Genomic DNA, 19733 nt, shown 5'->3' with positions numbered 1-19733 from the left:
GATAAATGTGGAAGTTTACTTTAAGGAAAGGAAACAAGCCATATGTCAAGGTGCACAGAGAAAACGTCTTGTCTTTCCATGCGAGCATCTACACTAACTTCTTTAGGAGCCTCCATTGTCGCAGAAGAGATGCTTTTGTTAGACTTACACCTGAATGCCTCACACCTGGAGAAATTCACTTTCAAATACACATTCAGAAGCGTAACTCTGTATCACGTGCACAAGGGAGCCAACAAAAACCATTCTAGTGTGTTAATAAACTGGACATAAAAAAATATGCAAACACCTACAGCCCTAGATGAGAGATATATGGGTCTTGAATTCTGTGTTTGAGCTTTATTCTGTATTTAATGAGAATATTTGTTTTGGAGAGGAGGAGGAGACCTCTGCGGACAATTCAGCTTCAGGTAAAAGCCTCCTGAATCATGGACCCTGAGGGAATAAAAAAGTAAAAACCCATTTAAGTTTACAATAAAAAAAGAAAGCTCCAGGTGTACAAATGTTAAGGTAAAATACAAATGCACGCAGTCCGTTATCTTCTTTGCACAACCATAACAGAGAAAACCTAAAACATCCATCTGCAGGTAGGTAAATACAACAGCTACACAGCGTGAAAACACAAAGACAGAGCATATACAGTACATTAAAAGTGCTGCTGCAGAGATATTTAAAGTTTTTGGACTATGTCATTGACTTCCTAAGAGGTAAACAAATGAAAGTTGCAGAGTGATGAGAGACTCTGTCTCATCATACACAAAGATTAAACTAAAACATCACAGCTGACATAAGCACAACCTGCACTGCAGCTGGCAGCTCAGGTGTGCATGAGCTTTTCTCTTCTGTCTTCAGAGAGAGAATAATGGAACTTCATATTTTTCTAAATCGAGACGGAGAATGCTGCTTTTCCCTACCTGTTTCATTTCTTCATCCTCCCACTCTGGTGCTCGCTCTCTTTCTCACTGATCTACCTGCTAACTCTCTCTCCTCTCTCCCTCTCTGTGATCTGCTGTTTCCCAACGTCCTCCCCATGTAGGGAGCAGGGGGCTCCAACGTGACAGCCTCTTTATTCAATAAGACAGTCCTCACTCCACAACAAGATAACAAGGGAGTTTGTAAGACTCTTTACTGTCTGTTTGATAACAAAGACGCAGAATGGACAGTTAAATAGATAAATTACTGTTGGATAAAATATAAATACACACATTTACCCTCGTTAATAAAAAAAAAAAATGTAGTATCTGTAATTTGAACTTAATCGCTGGCGGAAAATGAAGGATGAACATTCTCAACCATTCCTCAGACAGTATCGTGCTGCACTGCACTGCAATGGCTGGCAGTGTATTCACATCTGTAGTTCAGTTCCCTGGATCAAAGCAGAAAATTATCCACTGATGTGTTTTAGCTCTTTGCCAACACACAGTCCTGAACCAAAAACCAAATCCAAAGAAAACTGGAAAATAGATGAGAAATCTGATACAGGGCTAATTTTGGTCTGTTATAAATCAACCACTTAGCTTAGCTTAGCAGAAAGACTAGACCTCGCTTGTATTTACAGGAACAACATGCATCTAGAGACAGTTGATGGCACGCGGTGACATACTCGGGAGCAAATGAAATCAAATTGTTTCTTGTTGAATAACACAGAATGTCATCCAGTGTGTTTCTCTCTGTTTGCATCCCACCACACCGGGACTGGACTGATCTGATTTAAACCAGGTCCTTGTGTGTAAAGTAATGAGCATGCCGCCAGAAAAATGCCAAGCACTTCCTGAACGAATAGAGCTACAATGAGGTTAAAATTATACAGAAATCAAGGAAAGATAAGTCAAGTAAAAATGTGCCTATTTCTGGCTGCTCCACACTTGGTTTTCACGGCACCCTGATCCAGATTTCTCTCCGGCTCATGCTCGTGGATGCTGAGGCCTCACTTTGCTGCTCCACTCTCAGCTTCACGGAGCACATTTCTCTCGCACCTTGTCACACAGTGAACAAATAAAAACAGCTTGCGGTTTTAAGTCTCTGGTCCTTGGAGCCTCTCTTGAGTACATTAACTCAGCCGCATGTTTTTGCTGAGGCTCTCATCCAGCTACATGCGGAACCGTTGAGGAACAGAGTCTTAACATAAACCATGTTTCCATCGAGCGGAAACAGTACATATTTATTTGTGTTTCCGACTGTTCCATTTTTTGGCAACCTTCCCTTTGGGTGCCAGAATAAAACGGTACGGTAAGGTCAGCTGCTTGGGTGACAGAAAAACGTCACTCCTTAACAAAGCTTTGACCCAAAACAGCCACAGACCAAGCAGGAAAAAAGCTGGATGAGCTCCATCGTGTTCTGCCGCTGACGTTGCACCAGTGCGACATCACGCTACATGCCTACCAAGTAAAGGCACTGTCCCATAGCTTTACCATTCCAAACCATACCAATGCAATGGAGACCAAGCACTGAACCAGACTCAGAAATCATGTGAGAACACACTCCTTCTCCTTCATCACTTCTTTATTACTGTGCCACTACATCCGGGACTACGTACGTCACGGCTGTAAGTTATTCATATCTTTTACTAAACACAGTATTCACTCTAAGAGCAGAAACGGTGACATTTCAGAGAGAGAAGTCACCAAAAGTCGAAAGAATCTCCCTGTGAACAAATGTTAAATTGAACTCCTTACTAAAAAATCAATGATATCCCTGAAATGAAATGCGTTGAGTGAAGAATTATAACGTAGGATGCTAATTAGGCCAAGCAGTTAGAATGCAGGCAGGCAGATTTACTTCAAGCTCAGTCATAACAATTTGCTTTTAGTCTAACAAGCTCATTATGGGTAAAACACCCTGCAGTGGAGGGAGACTGTGGGCAAAGCTGCAAGCATTGATTTTCTTCAGATGTGTGTTTGTAGAGCAGGTGCTTTCATAAATTACTCTCATTAGCTTTTTACTCACAATGGTTTTTATTGCACTCTCCGTAATGAACATAGATGTGACTCTGTTCCCTCGAACCTGGTGTCATTTGCCCTCTGTGTGTGTTTGTTTTGTCTACTAAAACAAAAGAAGCACCAAGCAGGTTGTTAATCATTTAAAACGAGTTTACATCGGGGTTTCTGAGTTCCTTCTATGGAGAGAGACAGAGACAGCCGAAACCTGGAGCGGCTCGTCTCTCCTCGCCGATGCCTCACTCATGTCCTTGGTTTACTTTTACTGCTCGGCCCGCCCCCTGACGAGCTGAAGGCGGGCTAATTAGTCAATGTGTGCCATCAAAAGGCCAAACCTGCGAGCTGGTGGAGTCACGTTCTATTATGGATGAGGTGCCGCCTCAGGGAACCTGGTCGGTATGGCAACATGGTGACAGCACACAGTGGCTGATCAGCTGAGCTGAGCTCAGTTCCCCTCAGGTTACAGATCACATGTTACACGCTAACTGCTGATGGACGACGTTTGACACGAGAGTGACTTTAAAAACTGACTGACCCACATCCGATTGATTATTCATGGCTGAAAAATGTCACCAGACTTTTCCTGCTCTCGCAAACTTTAAGACAAGAAGACTTTTATGGAAACTGGCGCTCATGAAAAACTTTCGAAAAGTGGATGCAGGGAGAGTTCTTCGGCTGTTCCATTCTGCAAAGTGCATCGACGAGAGGATATATTTCCTGTCAAACAAAGAAAGTTCTGTTCAAAACCGTATCTTCTGCTTCTTATTCTCATGCGACACCGACAGCCATGTGACAAAAAGCCATTGAAAATCCGAGGATATGCGTGTAAATCTCATCCTATTATCATGATGTCATGTCCGTGTGTCGAGATGCCGCTTTACTTATCGCCAACACTCGGAGAACTGTTATGTATTATTTAGACTTTTTGGGGTTAGTTTTAGGAAAAACAAATTCAACGTTTGTTGGGTTTTTTTTTTTTTTTTATCTTTTTAATGATTTATGACAATCTCACTGTGTTACACTGCACAAAGGCATGTGTGAGTTCTTTGTGCTTCCAGCCACGATTGTGCTGCAGTGAAAAATGAGCCACAATGAGTAAAAATGTGACAGCAGCTAAAAATGCACAAAAACAGTTTGGAGTTCAGAGCGTTGAGTGTGATGCTGCTTTACACACAGTCTCTCCCACACAGACGAGTATGAAGCATAGTAACTAGGGCAACAATGAATCAATCATTTAATAAGCATTATTATTATCATCATCTATATTATCATCGTAATCACCAACAATTTGGTTTCAGTGTCTTTTTAGTAATTAAAATGTTGATTTTTAGCTTCTTGAATGTAAATATTTTCTGGAAAATCATAAAAACTGCACAGATTTGGTTTGTGGACTTAACAAGACATTTGAGAACGTCATCATTTCAAGGTTTGGTGAAACACCGGTCAACATTTTCTGATATTTTATGGACCAAACAACAAAGCAATTCATCGAGAGAATCATGGAGAGATTCATCAATAATGAAAATAATCATTAGCTGCAGCCGTGAACATAACACCGGTATCTGAATGATTAAGCAACTCATCAGAGTCAGAATCAGGACTGAAAAACTAAAAAGAGCTTCATTCTTCAAGAGTTCCAGTGAATGAGATCCACTGGTCCTGAGGTAATATATTGAGACAGATTACGACATCATAGCAGGTGACTTTATTCATTCATCACTTATTTAACAGTATTAGACACCTACAGGTTTAAAGGAATATATATTATACTGCACATACAAATGTTAAATTACTTTTAGAGTTTTGATTTTCTTGCTTCAAACAAAAATTCCTATCATATTTTGAATAGATTGTCAAATACATAGTGTATTATGTATCAATAAAGTGACATTCTTGATGCTTATGATGATTTAATGCAGGTTATGGAGACCACTTTTCAGACTGTGGTTCATGATTGTGTGTTGAGGAGACTGTGATATGATTTGGACACCCCCTCCATACCACACAAATTACAGCTCATCAAACGATTACAAACTTAAGGAAAGCAGTCAACGAGAAACTCATTTCTTGAATTTCCAGCTGTGGCGTTTCATCGAGACTGACAAGAGAAATATTCACAGGCAATCACTGGCAACAGTAGACCAAAAACAAAACAAACAAAGAACAGTTGCCTCGAGTTGAACACGCTCACTCAAATACAATTTTCTCCGAATTATAAGAACAGCTTGCTGAATCTCTAAGAATTCAAGATAGCAGAGTTTTAGATTGTCTCATTCAGCGAGCACGCCACACAGTATAGACGGGGCAGGGGGTCCATGTGACTTGTGGGAATGTGATCCTAGCCTCTTGGGAAGACCTGCAGCCTCAGACCGCCCTGAATTATTCAACAGTTACACGATGAACCACTGGCAACAGTGCCAGGGTCGTCAAGGCAACCGCAGCCCTCCTGCCCACACCAGTAGCCACAAACCCACACACAAACTTTAAACTGCCGGACTTGGATTCACGCTGCAAAATTTGAATTGAAGACTCAACATCACTTCAGATGAGACTGACGCTGTCGGCAACAACTCGTGACTCAGATGCAACTTGTTTATCGCAGAGGCCAAGCAGTGTATCGCTTCTTATTCAACTTCTATGCACTCCTACACATGCAGTCTTTCTTTATGCATGCAGTGCTCACCAACTCACCGATCCCAATAGGTCAAAAGGTCTCAAAAATGTTACACATACCAATCACAACTGGGTTTCTGAGCGTAAACATTCTACGACTGAAAGCATCTCAGTCAGACAAAACCTCCATAAAGGTTGTCTGGTAACTGTGTTACCGCTCGTGTACATTCCAGGGTGGGAAAATGATTATGTATTTATTTTTGCCGCAAACAGAAGGATCAAAGATTGCAATTATAAACTACTACAGTTTCCATGAATCACAAGAATGCGTTGGGCACTGACATCCTCACATTGGATTTGCGACGTGCGCGACCTCATGCTGCCGTTATCTGTGACATCAAAGATTTAACAGCCCACTGAGTTGCTACCAAAGACACAGATCTGTGTGCATGTGTGTGTGTGTGTGTGATCGTGAATCATTTAGGTCAGTGCAGGTGTTGTTGTATTTCTCTAGGATTGAGGTGAACAGACTGACACAGACACCCCAGTGGCTCAGAAATCTGCTCGCTTACCAAAGCCAAATGACGTCAGCATATCCGTGCGTGCAAATGCATGCACAAGAGTGTGCGAGAAAAGAGGAGGGAGCACCACACTCACAAATACACCTTCATGCAGTCAGTCACAGGACTGTACAAAGTATATACTGTATATATACACGACTGGGACTTTCTATCCAAAGTTTAGATATCCATTCACATTCGGGGGCAGTTCAATTTCCACTCAAAATAAACAGCCTAGAAGCGCCTCAGACTGTCTAAAGTAATAACTGCATGGTCCAACAAAGGGTGCCATGAGCACCACTTGGCCTTAGATCAACTCTGAATGACTTGATGGACCAAGGAGACGTTGTATATATATATATATATATATATATATATATATATATATATATATATATATATATATATATATATATATACACACATATATATATATATATACATATATATATACACATACATACATATACATATACACATACATATATACATATATATACATATACATATACATACATATATATGTATAGTTGTGCACCAGAGCTGCAACTAACAATTATTTTCATAATTGATTTATCTGTCAATTACTTTCTTGATTAATCGTTTGGTCCATAAAGTATCAGAAAACCTTAAAAAAATGTGATGTTCTCAAATGTCTTGTTTTGTCCACAAACCAAAATGGTTAAAGTTGAACGATTTCTTTGTTATCCAGAGCACAGAAATGAAGAAACTACTCACATTTAAGAAGCTTAAACAATCGGAAAATAGTTGTCGATTAATTTAGTAATCGATTCATCGATTAATTGTTTCAGCTCTATTGTGCACATGAGCATCGCAAGACCAAAGCTTCTGAAAAGCTGTGTGTGGTAGAAAGTAAGGTTCTACACAGCATGAGTAAGAGTAAGAATTATAATAAATATGTTATGTGTTTGTGTGTGTGTGGTGGTGTAAAGGACATCTGAATATAAGGACTAGTGCGTCACGTAATATTCGTTGGAACTTGATTTTTGGAGTGACAGCCCCAGTGTGTAAAGGCAGAAAACAATGCTGTGAAAGTGACAGCGGATACAAGCAAACATCTCCTTCATTAATGAAGAGGGTTTGATCGTTACCAAAATCAAGGACTCTAATTTCCCATTAGCCAACATTAAGCCCAGAGTGATTGACGCAACACTTTATAATGATGACAACACTGAGCATTTGCTGGAAAAGGTCTTCATGAATTATTAAGCAGGCAACATCAGTGGCAACAGCCACCACAGCAAAGACATGGAAGGGACAGTAACACACATCAAGCATTTTAATGAGCTGTGATTACTGTGTACAGACCTGAAAGCACAAGCTAGCTCCATATCCATTTTTTCTTTCATCAAGACAGATGTCTCAGATCTTCTCTCACATCAAAAACAGCAACACATTCTATCATCTATCTGTATAAAAGATAAGGGCACGGGGCACCACAGACTGTGACATAATGCCTGGTCAAACTTTATTTAAAGAAAACGACAGCAGCAGCAGCAGCATGTATACAAACTAACTGCCAAGGTTTTTGGAAATAAAGCAGAAAATGAGATCTTTCAGATTATTTTAACAATTGAACAATTATATTCTCTTCACACTCTTGTATGTAAACACTGTGTGCACGTGCGTTAGTGGGAGGTACTGTATATACTGTATACTCACTACACTAGACCACAGTATAGTGTAGTGAGTATTCATTACGTCGCATCGTAATTTGATATTTTCAATAGAGTTAGTTTGGAATAATTAATTAATTGGAATAAAGTCTTTAATTAATTATGTGTTTGTATGCTGCCCATTTACACCAAAAATGATACAATTAACTGCTTTTTATGAAGCGATCAAATATTAAGCAGAATTTGGTTCAGCCCATTGGTCCGGCCTCCACCCCTGCCATAGACAATGCATGGATGCGTCTGATGGTGTTGTAAAAAGATGCTGATCCCAATCACGTTCACACACTGATATTAACTCCAGGTGTTTTTTTTTGCTACGCAGAAGCCTCAGAGGCTTAACAAGGCGGCCGCCAGCTGGAAACCTGACCTGCGACAGGAATGAAGTTCTGACATGGTCAGCAGGGGCCCTCTGTTCAGAACAGCTGGGTAATTTGAATTATTTTTTTTATTTTTTTTTTTAAAAGGTCCTCTCATCAGATGATATCAAAAAAATGTATCATATCATACTTTTTTTTTGGGTAGCCGCCCAACACTAGTTCACAACATTTTATTATAAGTAACTGGTCATTACAATCAATTTTATTATTCGATTTTTTACGACTACGAGTTTCTTTTTTACATTTAAAGCAATTAAAAAAAATAATAATAACTATTTCCACATCTGGACCAAACTGTTTAGAGAGAAGTAACCTTTGTTTGGAGCGAGAGAGAAAAATAATGAGTCACTTTTCTAATGACTGATTAATCATTCATGTCCACTGTTGAGCACCGATGTCAAATACTTGTTAATTACAGCTTTTGCAGCTTTTCCAGTCTCATATTGGGGTGAACAGAATGACCTTTAGATGATTGTACAATTCACAAAACTCTGGGGTTGACCAAGGGACAGTGAGACAGAAAGATGTCTGATCACAGGGAGACAAAGAACGTTGTGCTTTTGTCTTTGTTTTACAGCAGATCATCTGTGCACTTTGAACCATGACTCAGACATGGGAGTGTGACACCTGAAGTGCTGTGCTCAGGAGGCTTCGCTGCCCTCACTGCTGCTGCTGGAGAAAGTTGCTGTGGTGTGAAAAATCACCCAGGAGTGAAAAAGTACCTGAACTGCAGCCGAATGAAAATGAAAAAAAAAACTCAACCATGAAGTCCATCCGGTCTACACGTCACATGACTCTCACCTGGCACCTGCGTCCACAGCTCAGACCAGACATACTGTACGTGTAGCATCGCCGACTGCACTGCACAAAAGCTTCAGCAGCACACGGCCCTTTAAACCTGTCAACGGTTACATAAATAACTTCGACTGAAAGACTCCGAGCAGCAGATTTGAGAAGCACCACTTTCGAGAAAATGAGAGGATACTAATTACACACGCACACACGTCCTAAACTGTGCATGTAATTACATTCACAAACAAACACAGGAAAAATACATTACGTGTGCCTTATCTCTTAATTACTCGTCACGTAAACATTACACCACCTACACTATGTGGATGTGTAATTAAGAGCGTTAAACGTCACATTACTTCCTCATTTAAATCGATATATGAATCATTTAAGTCAGACCCAGGACTGTGGTGCAATCTGCACGACGCAAACACACACTATACAACTCTCGTTGTGGGTAAACTCACTAAATGAGACAAACGACTCCTTTCCCCATTACTAGAAGTCTTCATGTGTACTTCTTCCCCGTGCAGAGTCATGTTCTACATCACAAACCTACCAGAAAACCGTCACACCAGAAGCTGGAAACACCACGGAGACTTCGCTCCAGTCGCTCAATCAAACTCGGCGTCAAGTGAATGATTTCGAATCATTTCGATCGCTGCTTGAACACATCATAAAGTCGGACCGCAAAAGTTACAGAGTCAGCGTCTGGACTGCCAAAATCATCATCTAACACAGGAGGGAACGCTGAGTGTATCCATTCCCACAAAAGCCAGATGTTAGCGGGTGATAGTGTGTGTGTGTGTGTGTGTGTGTGTGTGTGTGGGGGGTTTCTCTGACCAGTGAAAATGAGACAACACACATCAGTGGCTCAGGGGACATTACACTTTAACACTAAGCTGTGAGAAAGATGACTTAAATATGTAAAACTGCACTGACTGTAGGACCATGTTTCAGGCTGTGTTCTGCTTCAGCCTCCTCTGATAAAAACACCCTCACAGTTTTACTGTCACTCTCTCCCAGCACCTGCTGGTGCAACTGCTCAGCTTCAAGCTCTTACCTCATCTCCACTCGGGAGACTCGGGGAGGACGATTTCATAAAACAAACAAACAAACAGACAAATGACTATGACCACGTTTAGTTTAGCGTAGGATAACGCTCTGACAAGTGTGAGCACAGCGGAGTCTATACATGTCTCGGAGCAGAACGCAACCACATCCATCTCATCTCCTCTCAGGCAGAAATGTTCCTGCCTGCTGTCAAAATGTTTTTTCTTCATGTTTTTCAAAGTTTCCAACAGTGGCTAGATTTACATGAACACTAATAATCTAATAATTGACCTTATTGTAAATAAAAAACCCTGTGACATTAGTCTGACTATGACACGTCCGAGATTGGAATACATGACTTACGATTCAGGTTAAGAGAATCAGAAAACGCTGTTTTCACGGCAGACTGTCTTAATTTGGGTCGTACTGAAACGTCGCGGTCCATGTAAACATGTCGTTGGGCAATAGTCAGATTACTGTTACTACATTACCGCCCATGAAGCCCATGCTGGAGGATGATAATCTGACAACACAGTGAGGCGAGCGAGCGTGAAACTGAACTTGCGTTAAGCTCTTGAACACAATAATATAAACATGTCATCGTTTCACTGACACTGTGCAACAGCAGAGACGAAGGCTGAAGTCACCCCGGCACATGCTCATATGAATTGAGATGTACCTGGAGACTAAGAGCAGATGTCTCTTCCTCTTTGTGTCATGTGAGCTGACAGCATCTGGACCAAATCTACTGCCGCTCGCTCTCTCTCCCTCTCCCTCTCCCTCTCTCCCTCTCTCTCTTGTTCTCTTTCTTTCTTTCTGCCTTCCAGAGGAAACAGTGCAGCTCGCCAAGCCTGCAAATCATGTGGATACGTGGATGCAGGACGTGGGTGACTGTCAGCAGACGAGCCAGGACGCTCCTTGTGTGCCGCCTTTGTGCGACTCAGTGGGTGCATCGATGCACTCGAGAAGCTTTACATTTCATTTCGGTCAAACTGTGTCTACAAACAAAAAGGAGGACACACTGTACAATAGTCTACTGTAGTCTTTCTTCAAACAGGAGCCACTTGTGTTGGGAGTCATGCAGCCAACACAAAGACTGTGAGCACAAACAAAGCAATGAGTTGAACTGGCAGAACACCTTTGCCTTTGCTCTTTTTCTACAATTAACTCTGCTAATATTGCAATAAGCCAATAAGAAAGCTGTCACACGAAGATTACAATTAGAATATTGACTGGATAGAGACAAACCATGAAAAGAAGAGTGGGATGATTTAGGATTCTTTTTCTGACAGGTATTGCCATCACCTTTTCATTTGTGATGTATATTTTGTTTTTTCAATCGAGCTTCAGTTTAACAGTCACTGTATTAAAATGTGACAGACCATAAAAAGAAGACGAGACACAAAATTAAAGTATTCACTAAACTATTATCTCCGCAGGGATGAAAACTTGAAGACAGGATGAAAATTTCATTGTCAATAAAGTATGAATCCTGAGTCTGATGTGCTACATTAGGTATATTCTAAATTACAGCCTTTGTCATTTACTACATGTGTTTAAAATGTGCTCATTGTTCAGTAAAACTGCAGATTTACAAACACAGTAGAGTGTTTGTGTCCACCACTGGAGGAAATGACACGTGTTTCCATCTGCATAGATACATATCTGACCCCTTTTTCTGTGTTAAAAAGTAAAAAGAAAACAGATGAAAACAACCTGATCTGATCCGAGTGTCCACACAAAGACCATGTGCTGCATCTGTGTGATGCTGTGGACCCACACACACACACTCGTGAAGTTTTCTCCACAAACTACTGGGACATTGTGTTGCATTTTGAATGATACGACATCAGAAAGGTGAACGAAGTTAGAGAAGACACAAACAGGCCCAGGAAGGAGAGACATTACTGAGAGAATGATGAAGTGCGGTAGGAGAGAACGGAGCTGCTACTGCTGCTGCTGCTACTGGTGTTAGTGAAATGATGGGGGACTGAAACCAGGCCGCTGTCCGCGGCTCTTACCTCCACACTGAACGGCTGCTCCTCTCCGTTCACGGAACATAAAATCCACAGCAGCAGCTGCAAACACAGCGTCCTCACACAGCAGCCATGAGGACGGAGCGCCAGTACAACCATGGTGGAGCCGCCGCTGTGTCTCCTTCCCTCTGCCGCTGCCTGTATTTACACTCGCTGCTCTCACACGGACAACAATACAATCCTAGACGTCGAGCAGCAACATCGCCCAAGTGTCTGCGTCTCTCAGGCGGACGAGAGGGAGCTGGAAGCGGGGGGTCGGCTGCTTCCGCCGCGGTTAGCGGGAGGAGGGTGTCCCCGGAGGAGGAAATAAAAAAAAAAGAGCTGTCAACGCCTGTCAGCAGCCTCCCGGTCCCGCAGTCCCCGGGTCAGTCCTCCGGTACACCGGCCGTTGTTCCAAGCGGACGAGTCCAGCCCGTTTTCAGCACCGCGCGGCATAGCTGCCCGTTTTCTATCGTGTTTCCCACCGAGTGCGCATGTGCGGACCGAGCGTCCCATCCCACTCCTCCTTCTAAGTTCTCCAATAAAACCAGTGTGTCCCTTAGTAAGACCAGTCTGTCCTCAGCATAGACAAGGAAGACTAGTCTGTCTCCACCTAAAACGTGTCTTTATACATCAGACTAATCTGTCCTCAAGTATGACAGGTCTGTCCCAATATAAGACTAGTCAGTCTTCATGTACAAGCAGTCTCCATTTTAAACTAGTCTTTCTCCATCAAAGACTAGTCTGTCCTCAAGTGAGACCAGTCTGTCCCAACATAAGACTAGTTAGTCCTCACCAAAGATGAGTCTGTTCCCATGTGCAACCAATCTGTCCACTTATAAGACCATACCACTAGTCTGTCCCCATGAAAGTCTAGTCCCATTTAACCGGTCTGTCCTCAAATAAGACCAGTCTGACTATAGTTTGCCTGTCCTTAAGGAAGACCAGTTTGTCCCTATCTAAGACAAGGCTAACCCTATGACAACCAGTCTGGCTTACTGCATGTCCTCATGCATGACCAGCCTGTCCCATTTACAACTGTCCCGCTCTGAAAACTAGTGTTGTCCTCCTGTACGACCAGTCTGTCCCCATCTAAGACTATAGTCCGTCTCCATGTATGAACTAATCTACCCACCTGTAAAACCAGTATGTCCTCACAAAACCCCGTCCAAACCCCATCTAAGAACCGCTTCTAAATCCTGTCCTCAAAAAACGATAGTGTCCCACATTAAAAACTAATTTGTCCACTAAAACGAGGGTGTCCAACCCAGGTTGTCGTCGGAAAACTGCATCTTCCAATTTACAACCACTTTTGTCCGCTAAAACCAGGGTGTCCAATTCAGACTGTCCTCCTAAATCAGGAGTCCTCCTAAGAGTTTGTGTGTGAGTTGTCTTTCTATTCTCCTCTCACGTTTCAGGATATAGAAATAGATTAAAAAATAAATAAATAAAATAAAATAAACAGCCTATACATTTGCAGTTGAGGAATTTTTGAGACGACAAAAGCTAAATACAAAAAGAGAGAGTAGTAAGGAAAGGAGAACTTCTATGACCTACGTCAAAGCTCTGCTTCACCATCACACAGTCAGGTATGCGGTGACCATACAAGCAGCTGAGTGTCTGTGTTCTTCTCTGGTTTATTTGCATTGGGGACTGTTGTAGATACATACAATATCTGCTGATGGTTGTCATGTTCAGTCTCTCCTGTGCTATGAAATGCACATTGTACCCAGTGTCTGTTGTTTACTGTACTTATTCTACCAATCCTTCAGCTCCACTAGAGGGCACCGATAGACTCAAAGACTCAAAGTCTGAGTAATGCTGCTGTGTCTCAGCCTCAAGCATATGATGATGACGATGACGATGATGGTGGTGGTGATGCTGTCACTGTACAAAGTGATGCACGCCCTGATTTTTACAGGAAAACCAGGTCAGTTCTTTCATGAAGATGTCGATACAGCAAACTTAGAGAGGATACAATTCATAGCACCCCGATAACCTGTCTATAATCTCTTTACATAACAGAGAGGAGTCTAATCAATACTTAGTTTTCCACTTAAGTAAGCACCAAGTGTGTGTGTGTGTGTTTGTGTGTACCTCTTTAGGACCTTTTCTGGCATAAACTCCAAACTTGTCAGGACCAGTAGTCCTCATGGAGACCCAAATTGTGGTCCTAAATGAGGCAGAAATGAGAAACACAGATACATAAACCTCACACAGATCACTCACTGATCACATGACTCAGTGAGCCACGTCATCATTATTGCATCAAGTAATTCCCTGAACGTTAGTTTCAAGGGTGTCATGTTTCCTGTGTTTGTTCATGGGAAGCAAAGGAACTCGTTTAGTGTTGAAATTCGAGAGGCAATTTAAATTATTGACTGAGTAATAACTATTACATGGATTAATTTCATCTCCAAAAAACAAATGCATGGCTGTGACGATGAGCTCCGTCACATTTGTTGAAACATGGTACACGGCAGGAACGCAGCTATACATAATGGCAGATGCAATGACTCAGAGGGTCTTATTTTATTATCTTTATTCTTTGGAATAATTCATTTCACTGCGCTGTGCTAAATGTTTAAAAGTCTGACTTCCGTTCTTTGTTCTGCCTGCAGCTCATTCAGAGGTTTGTTGGCCACTTGAATGGTTTTTTTTCATCCTGGCTTCCTCTCCCCTATTTCCAGTTCCCTCTTCCTCTTGTCCTCTTGAAGATTTCCTCTCTCACTCAATAGCTTCTCTGAAGGGTTGTGGCCCCTTCCAATTGGTCCTCCCACCAGTGCCGAGCTTTGCCAGGATCCTTAAAAGTGTCCTTTTCCAAACATGACTGTCTCATAACTGCTGCATCTGCTCCCAGTCAGACCTCCTGGACCTGCTGGCAGCATGAATCCAAAGCCTCGCATCCATCTGTCTTTCTCTTCGAGCAGAGGAATTAATAAAATATGAGATGTTTGTATCATTTAAAAACGTATATGTTTCCCTGCTCAGGCTTTCCCTTCGTACTGTGGCATTTCTACATTAATCCTCTTCCCGAGGTCGTATTCTTGTGGAGTTGAAAGCACAGTGAGAAGCGTTCAGTCTCAGATTGATTGCCGTGTTATCGTGTGAACTGTCAAAGCCAACTAAAAGGATAATAGGAAAATCATCTCCAGTCCAACAAGAACCGTTTTCCAAGTTGGACCCGTTCACTTTTTTTTTTTCCATTTTGACATTGTTCTTCCTCTGAAACCATAAACAGTTTGATTGTTTTCAGCTTTAGTTTTTGTTAATTTCACGTAGGCTCCTTATTCTTCATGTATCTCCAAAGAGATTTTTATTTAGCAGTATTACTGTGGGAGCATCCAAACTCAATCCAAAGCTGTAAATCTGCTCTGTTTTGTCTCTTTAATGGAGTTTGCATTTTTGCCAGTGGACATTTAGTCATACAGTTGAATAAAAAAAGAGAAAAGTTTCAACTTGATCTCTCTCGGCTTGTATTATATCCCTTTTCTTGCTGCCAGGTAGTTGAAGAAAGTTCCCACATGTGAAGTAATTTCCCCAAACAGAGTAAATAAACATCCTTTCATTTTGCCAATAGCTTGGCTTCGCTCTCAGACCAGAGAGCGATGCAGAAAAACCCAGCACATCTGGGTCGGTGGCTCCATCAGTCGTGTCACTGCACCTCCTTCGAGGAAAATTTGAGCACGGAGCAGAAAGGTGATCTCTATTAAGCCGGCTAAGATACCGCCGTCATTGCCACGGAGCACCGTGTGGGCTGGGCACTGACTTCTTTGAGGTGGGCACACAGACTGCCATCCAAACAGCAGAAATGGGTATTCAAAAAAAAAATAATATATATATATATATATCATCACAGCCCACATGCTGCGTATACACGGAGAATGCAGACATTTACATAATGAGCTTAGTGGAGCAGGAACACAACAACAACCAGATCCACTGCGGTTCACATTTTCTGGACTGAGAGAGAAACAGCAACCGTAACTACCTGCAGCTCGTTTTAGCCTATTACAAACAGACAAAAATGTGTGTGTGTGTACCTGGTGTTCCTTATGTTGTGGGGACGTAAATCTGTTAACACAGTCACATTATGGGGACTTATCTTAAGACTTGGTTTAAGGGTCAAAATTGGGTTTAGATTAGGGTTAGGCATTTGGTTGTGATGGTTAAGGTTGGGGTAAAGGGGGCGAGAGAATGCGTGATGTCGGTGTGTGTCGTCGCTGTAAGTGTGTGTAAGTGTGGGGAGGGTGCTATGGTTTAGAAATGAATAACTTAAATTCTTGGTCCACGACCGAACATACATTTCATGTTGCTGTGTAAATATTTGGACACGCGGCCTCCTGCACTTATACATCTGCAGAATAGTCCAATATGGAAAAAAAAATCTACTTTAAAAGTACAGATGGCTAGTATAAAACTATGTTCATCAGCTTTAAACCTGAGTATTCAGGTTAAACTATTTGAATTTAAAATACTTGATGTTTATTATAACCTGACTGTATGAATTGTATTTCTTATTTTATAGTTGCAGCAGGAACAGCGTCAAAGGGGGAGGTGAAGGACATTCAGCTACAAAATGGCGATTAAAACAAAAAAAAAAAAAGAATTTGCAATCCCAATCTTTGAAGTTACATCTGACTCTAATAGAATCAGGTTATATACTCATGTGTGTCTATGTACAATGCGTCTGTCTGCAGTTCTTGTGCAACTATCCACCAGAATTGCTGTCCACTCACACTTGTCAGCTGTTAATATTGTGGCTGATTTACTAACGCAGTATTAAAGTGACTTTACTGTCTGCATGGTCAGTGCACAGTGAGAGCAGCTGTGCCGTACCTCCACATAGATCTGATAAGACTAGAAAGCGAAGCTTCAAAGTCAGACATTCACAGCAAAGGAAGCAAATACCCGACACACACACACACACACACACACACACACACACGGCTTTGGGAGATTTTCCCTTGCGATTTGCTTGTGGTTACACTAAAATGTTTCCACCCTTCCTGTATGGGGTAAACATTCGTACCATGCAGCCACCCACCGGCCAAAAACCTGAAACTGATCCTCGCCGCAAAATCGGAAGTAGGTCGATTAGCGCTGTTGGCAATCTCTCACCCACCTCCACCCCCCCCCCCTGTCTTTGCCTCAGTGTGCCCAACACTTTCTTCTTCAACTTTCTACTTGTGAAAATAAAGCAGACCGATGCCGTTAATAACTTGAGAGTGGGAGACGCTTGGCCGCTTCCCATCTCCTGCACTTAATGACAAATATAAAAAAAAACGTGCTGTTTGTGGACGGAGACACAGTGTCTGTGTTTCGTCTCTGAAGCGGGAGACATATAGTACTCTAAGCTGCGAGGGACGGCTTGGAATTTGGAGAAATATTCACTTTGTTGCTGAGCTGTAAATGAAAGAAATGATGCCACTGCAGGATTCAGTATGTACAGTAAATATTACATCACATCCAGCAGTCTTGGCTGAGGTGAGCGTGTGGGAGCTACGTCCATATAAGCAGCAGAATAATCCCTTGTTTCTGATCTCTCTGATCGGAAGACGTGTTCAGTGTGAAGCTGCCCAGTGAAGTCATTTGCTGGAGGCTTGAAAATGAGTGGCTACCTCAAGTGAAGGGAGTTCAAGCATCCCGGGGTCTTAGGTGTGGCAACAGTGGATCTTCACTCACAACTTTCACCTGTGATCAAACTTCAGGTGCTAACTGAAAAAAATGTGATCTAATGTCAGTTTCCTCCGTCGTGTCTGGGTTTAGTCTTTGTGGGTCTGCCAGAGGTCGACTGGCCTCGGGGTAGAGAGTTGGTGGTGTCCTGGTGAAGACTGTGTTATGATTTATCTCATGTCCACGGCCAGACCATAAGTGACTGGAGGAGGAAACCTCCCTTTATCCTGACAGTTAAGAGAAAAACAATTCCTGGTCCAGACAGTTTGGCACATGTGGATCCCATCATGTCACCCATGATCTACCCTTTTTTTAAGCACTTTTCTAAAGTTGATTAGAACTCAAAGCGCTTTACACAACCGTTATAGCTCGCACACATTCACATTTACATCATCTGCATTTACATGCTGCCAGGAGCGATTTATGATGACGTGTCTTGCCCAGGGACGTGTAGACTGGCACAACTGTGGATCAAACCCCCGACACGTGGAACATCCAACCATCCATCGTCAACACCACCACGTTGATGGAATCAACCCAAGCTGACGTTGAAGAAAAAGTCACCAGCTTGTAATTATAGCGATACAATAAAATATTGGACTTGTTGACACATAACACGGCTGTCTTATTATCAATGTTTTTACGTGGACTCACCTGGTGTGGAAAGTTCTGTTGGGGACAGGAACAACTGCGGTTGGCCTGCAGCGACTGTAAAGCTGACACTGATTAGGGCAGAAAATAAGATGAATTACTGGGTTTTAAAGCTGCCTGTTTGTTGCTTTTGGACAAAAGCCATAGCTGTTTCCGGCTTACTTAGTTGAAAAAAAAGTTTTATATTTACTACACATGGGGGCTTTTTTTTTTTTGAACTAAAAAGCCACATGAGCCGTCACTGGAGTAAAACTGAAACCCAAGTCAGAGGAGAACTGGTAAAGAAAAAAAAATAAAGGCTTTTAATTAGTTTTCTTGTTGTGAAAGACGATCATTACTCTTTGTAACTCCAGGAAAGACCCGGGAATATTGAAGAGAGCATGTGTGTGTATAGAGGATTACTTCCTCAAATGCGTTATGCATTATTCACAGTTAGTGTCATTCTTCAGTAAATGCTGAGGTGAAGAAGCAATGAGGGAACCGCAGTGTTTGCGAGCTGATGTATAATTTATATAGAATTTACCAGCCGGGATCTAATGACATCGGCTCCATCTTGGTCAACTGCGTGTTGGCTGTGACCTCAGACTCGCAGGACACACGGACAGATCCTGGTTGTACAATAATGTGCGTTAATGGAGCAGATGCTAAGGTGGGAAATCTCTCATGGCTCAATCACCTCGAGCATCACATCCACTCCCCTCGCAGCCGAATAGAAAGCCGAATGGTTCATGTTCGGCGGCACCGGGTGATCAAAGTGCTTTGAGCCATTATGACCAATTACAGCTCCCAGACGCATCTCACACACGGATCTTCTGCGGACATTAAAGTGGTTCATGGCTCTGGGCAAAGAACCAACTCACACAGGAACATTCTAAAGCAGACCTGCAGAAGTGGGTTAGCTACAACCAGCCACACTTAATATATGAATTAATGATGTTATGCTGGATGAGCTTTATCCATATTAATAGTGACAGTAGTAACCCAGCTGTGGGCTCAGATCAGTTGGCAGTCTGAAATGAAAAGTGAATTCCTCCACCCTCCTGACTGCAAAACCAGTCTCCACACCAGCCGGGACGGGACTTTTCTGCGTGTCAGAACTGCTGGCCAGGTTCACGCGGTGTCTGGCGGCGCTCGGCGCAGTCTTTTTATCGTTTCAGTTTATGAGCGAAAGAAAAGAAAAGAAAAGAAAAGAAAGTGCAGCGACGGGAGTCTCTTCTAACAAGAGTGTTCACACACACTGACAGCGCACATCTCAAAGTGTACTCGATGAGCTGCTTTACACTTGGACAGATGCTATCATCAAAGTTATTGGAGTAGAAAATGACATGAAGTGTAAGAACTGTCTCTTTGTGGGGGGGGGCTCCAC

At 42.2% G+C, this 19733-nt stretch overlaps 1 protein-coding gene across 2 annotated transcripts in view; it reads right to left on the bottom strand.

Annotated features, from left to right (window-relative positions):
- The window catches only part of LOC122775300 (matrix metalloproteinase-16-like), a 61925-nt gene extending 49409 nt beyond the window's left edge, over positions 1 to 12516 (bottom strand). For both annotated transcript variants that reach the window (XM_044035157.1, XM_044035166.1), the window contains exon 1: positions 12047 to 12516. In XM_044035157.1, coding sequence (XP_043891092.1) covers positions 12047 to 12160 — 114 coding nt within the window. In that variant the 5' untranslated portion in view covers positions 12161 to 12516. The remainder of the gene's footprint in view (positions 1 to 12046) is intronic.
- Positions 12517 to 19733: the final 7217 nt, after the last annotated feature.

This window comes from Solea senegalensis, linkage group LG1 (genome assembly GCF_019176455.1).
Source record: "Solea senegalensis isolate Sse05_10M linkage group LG1, IFAPA_SoseM_1, whole genome shotgun sequence".
NCBI lineage: Eukaryota > Metazoa > Chordata > Actinopteri > Pleuronectiformes > Soleidae > Solea > Solea senegalensis.
Note: the sequence above shows the minus strand (reverse complement) of the source record. Positions and strands in the feature narration are given on the sequence as shown.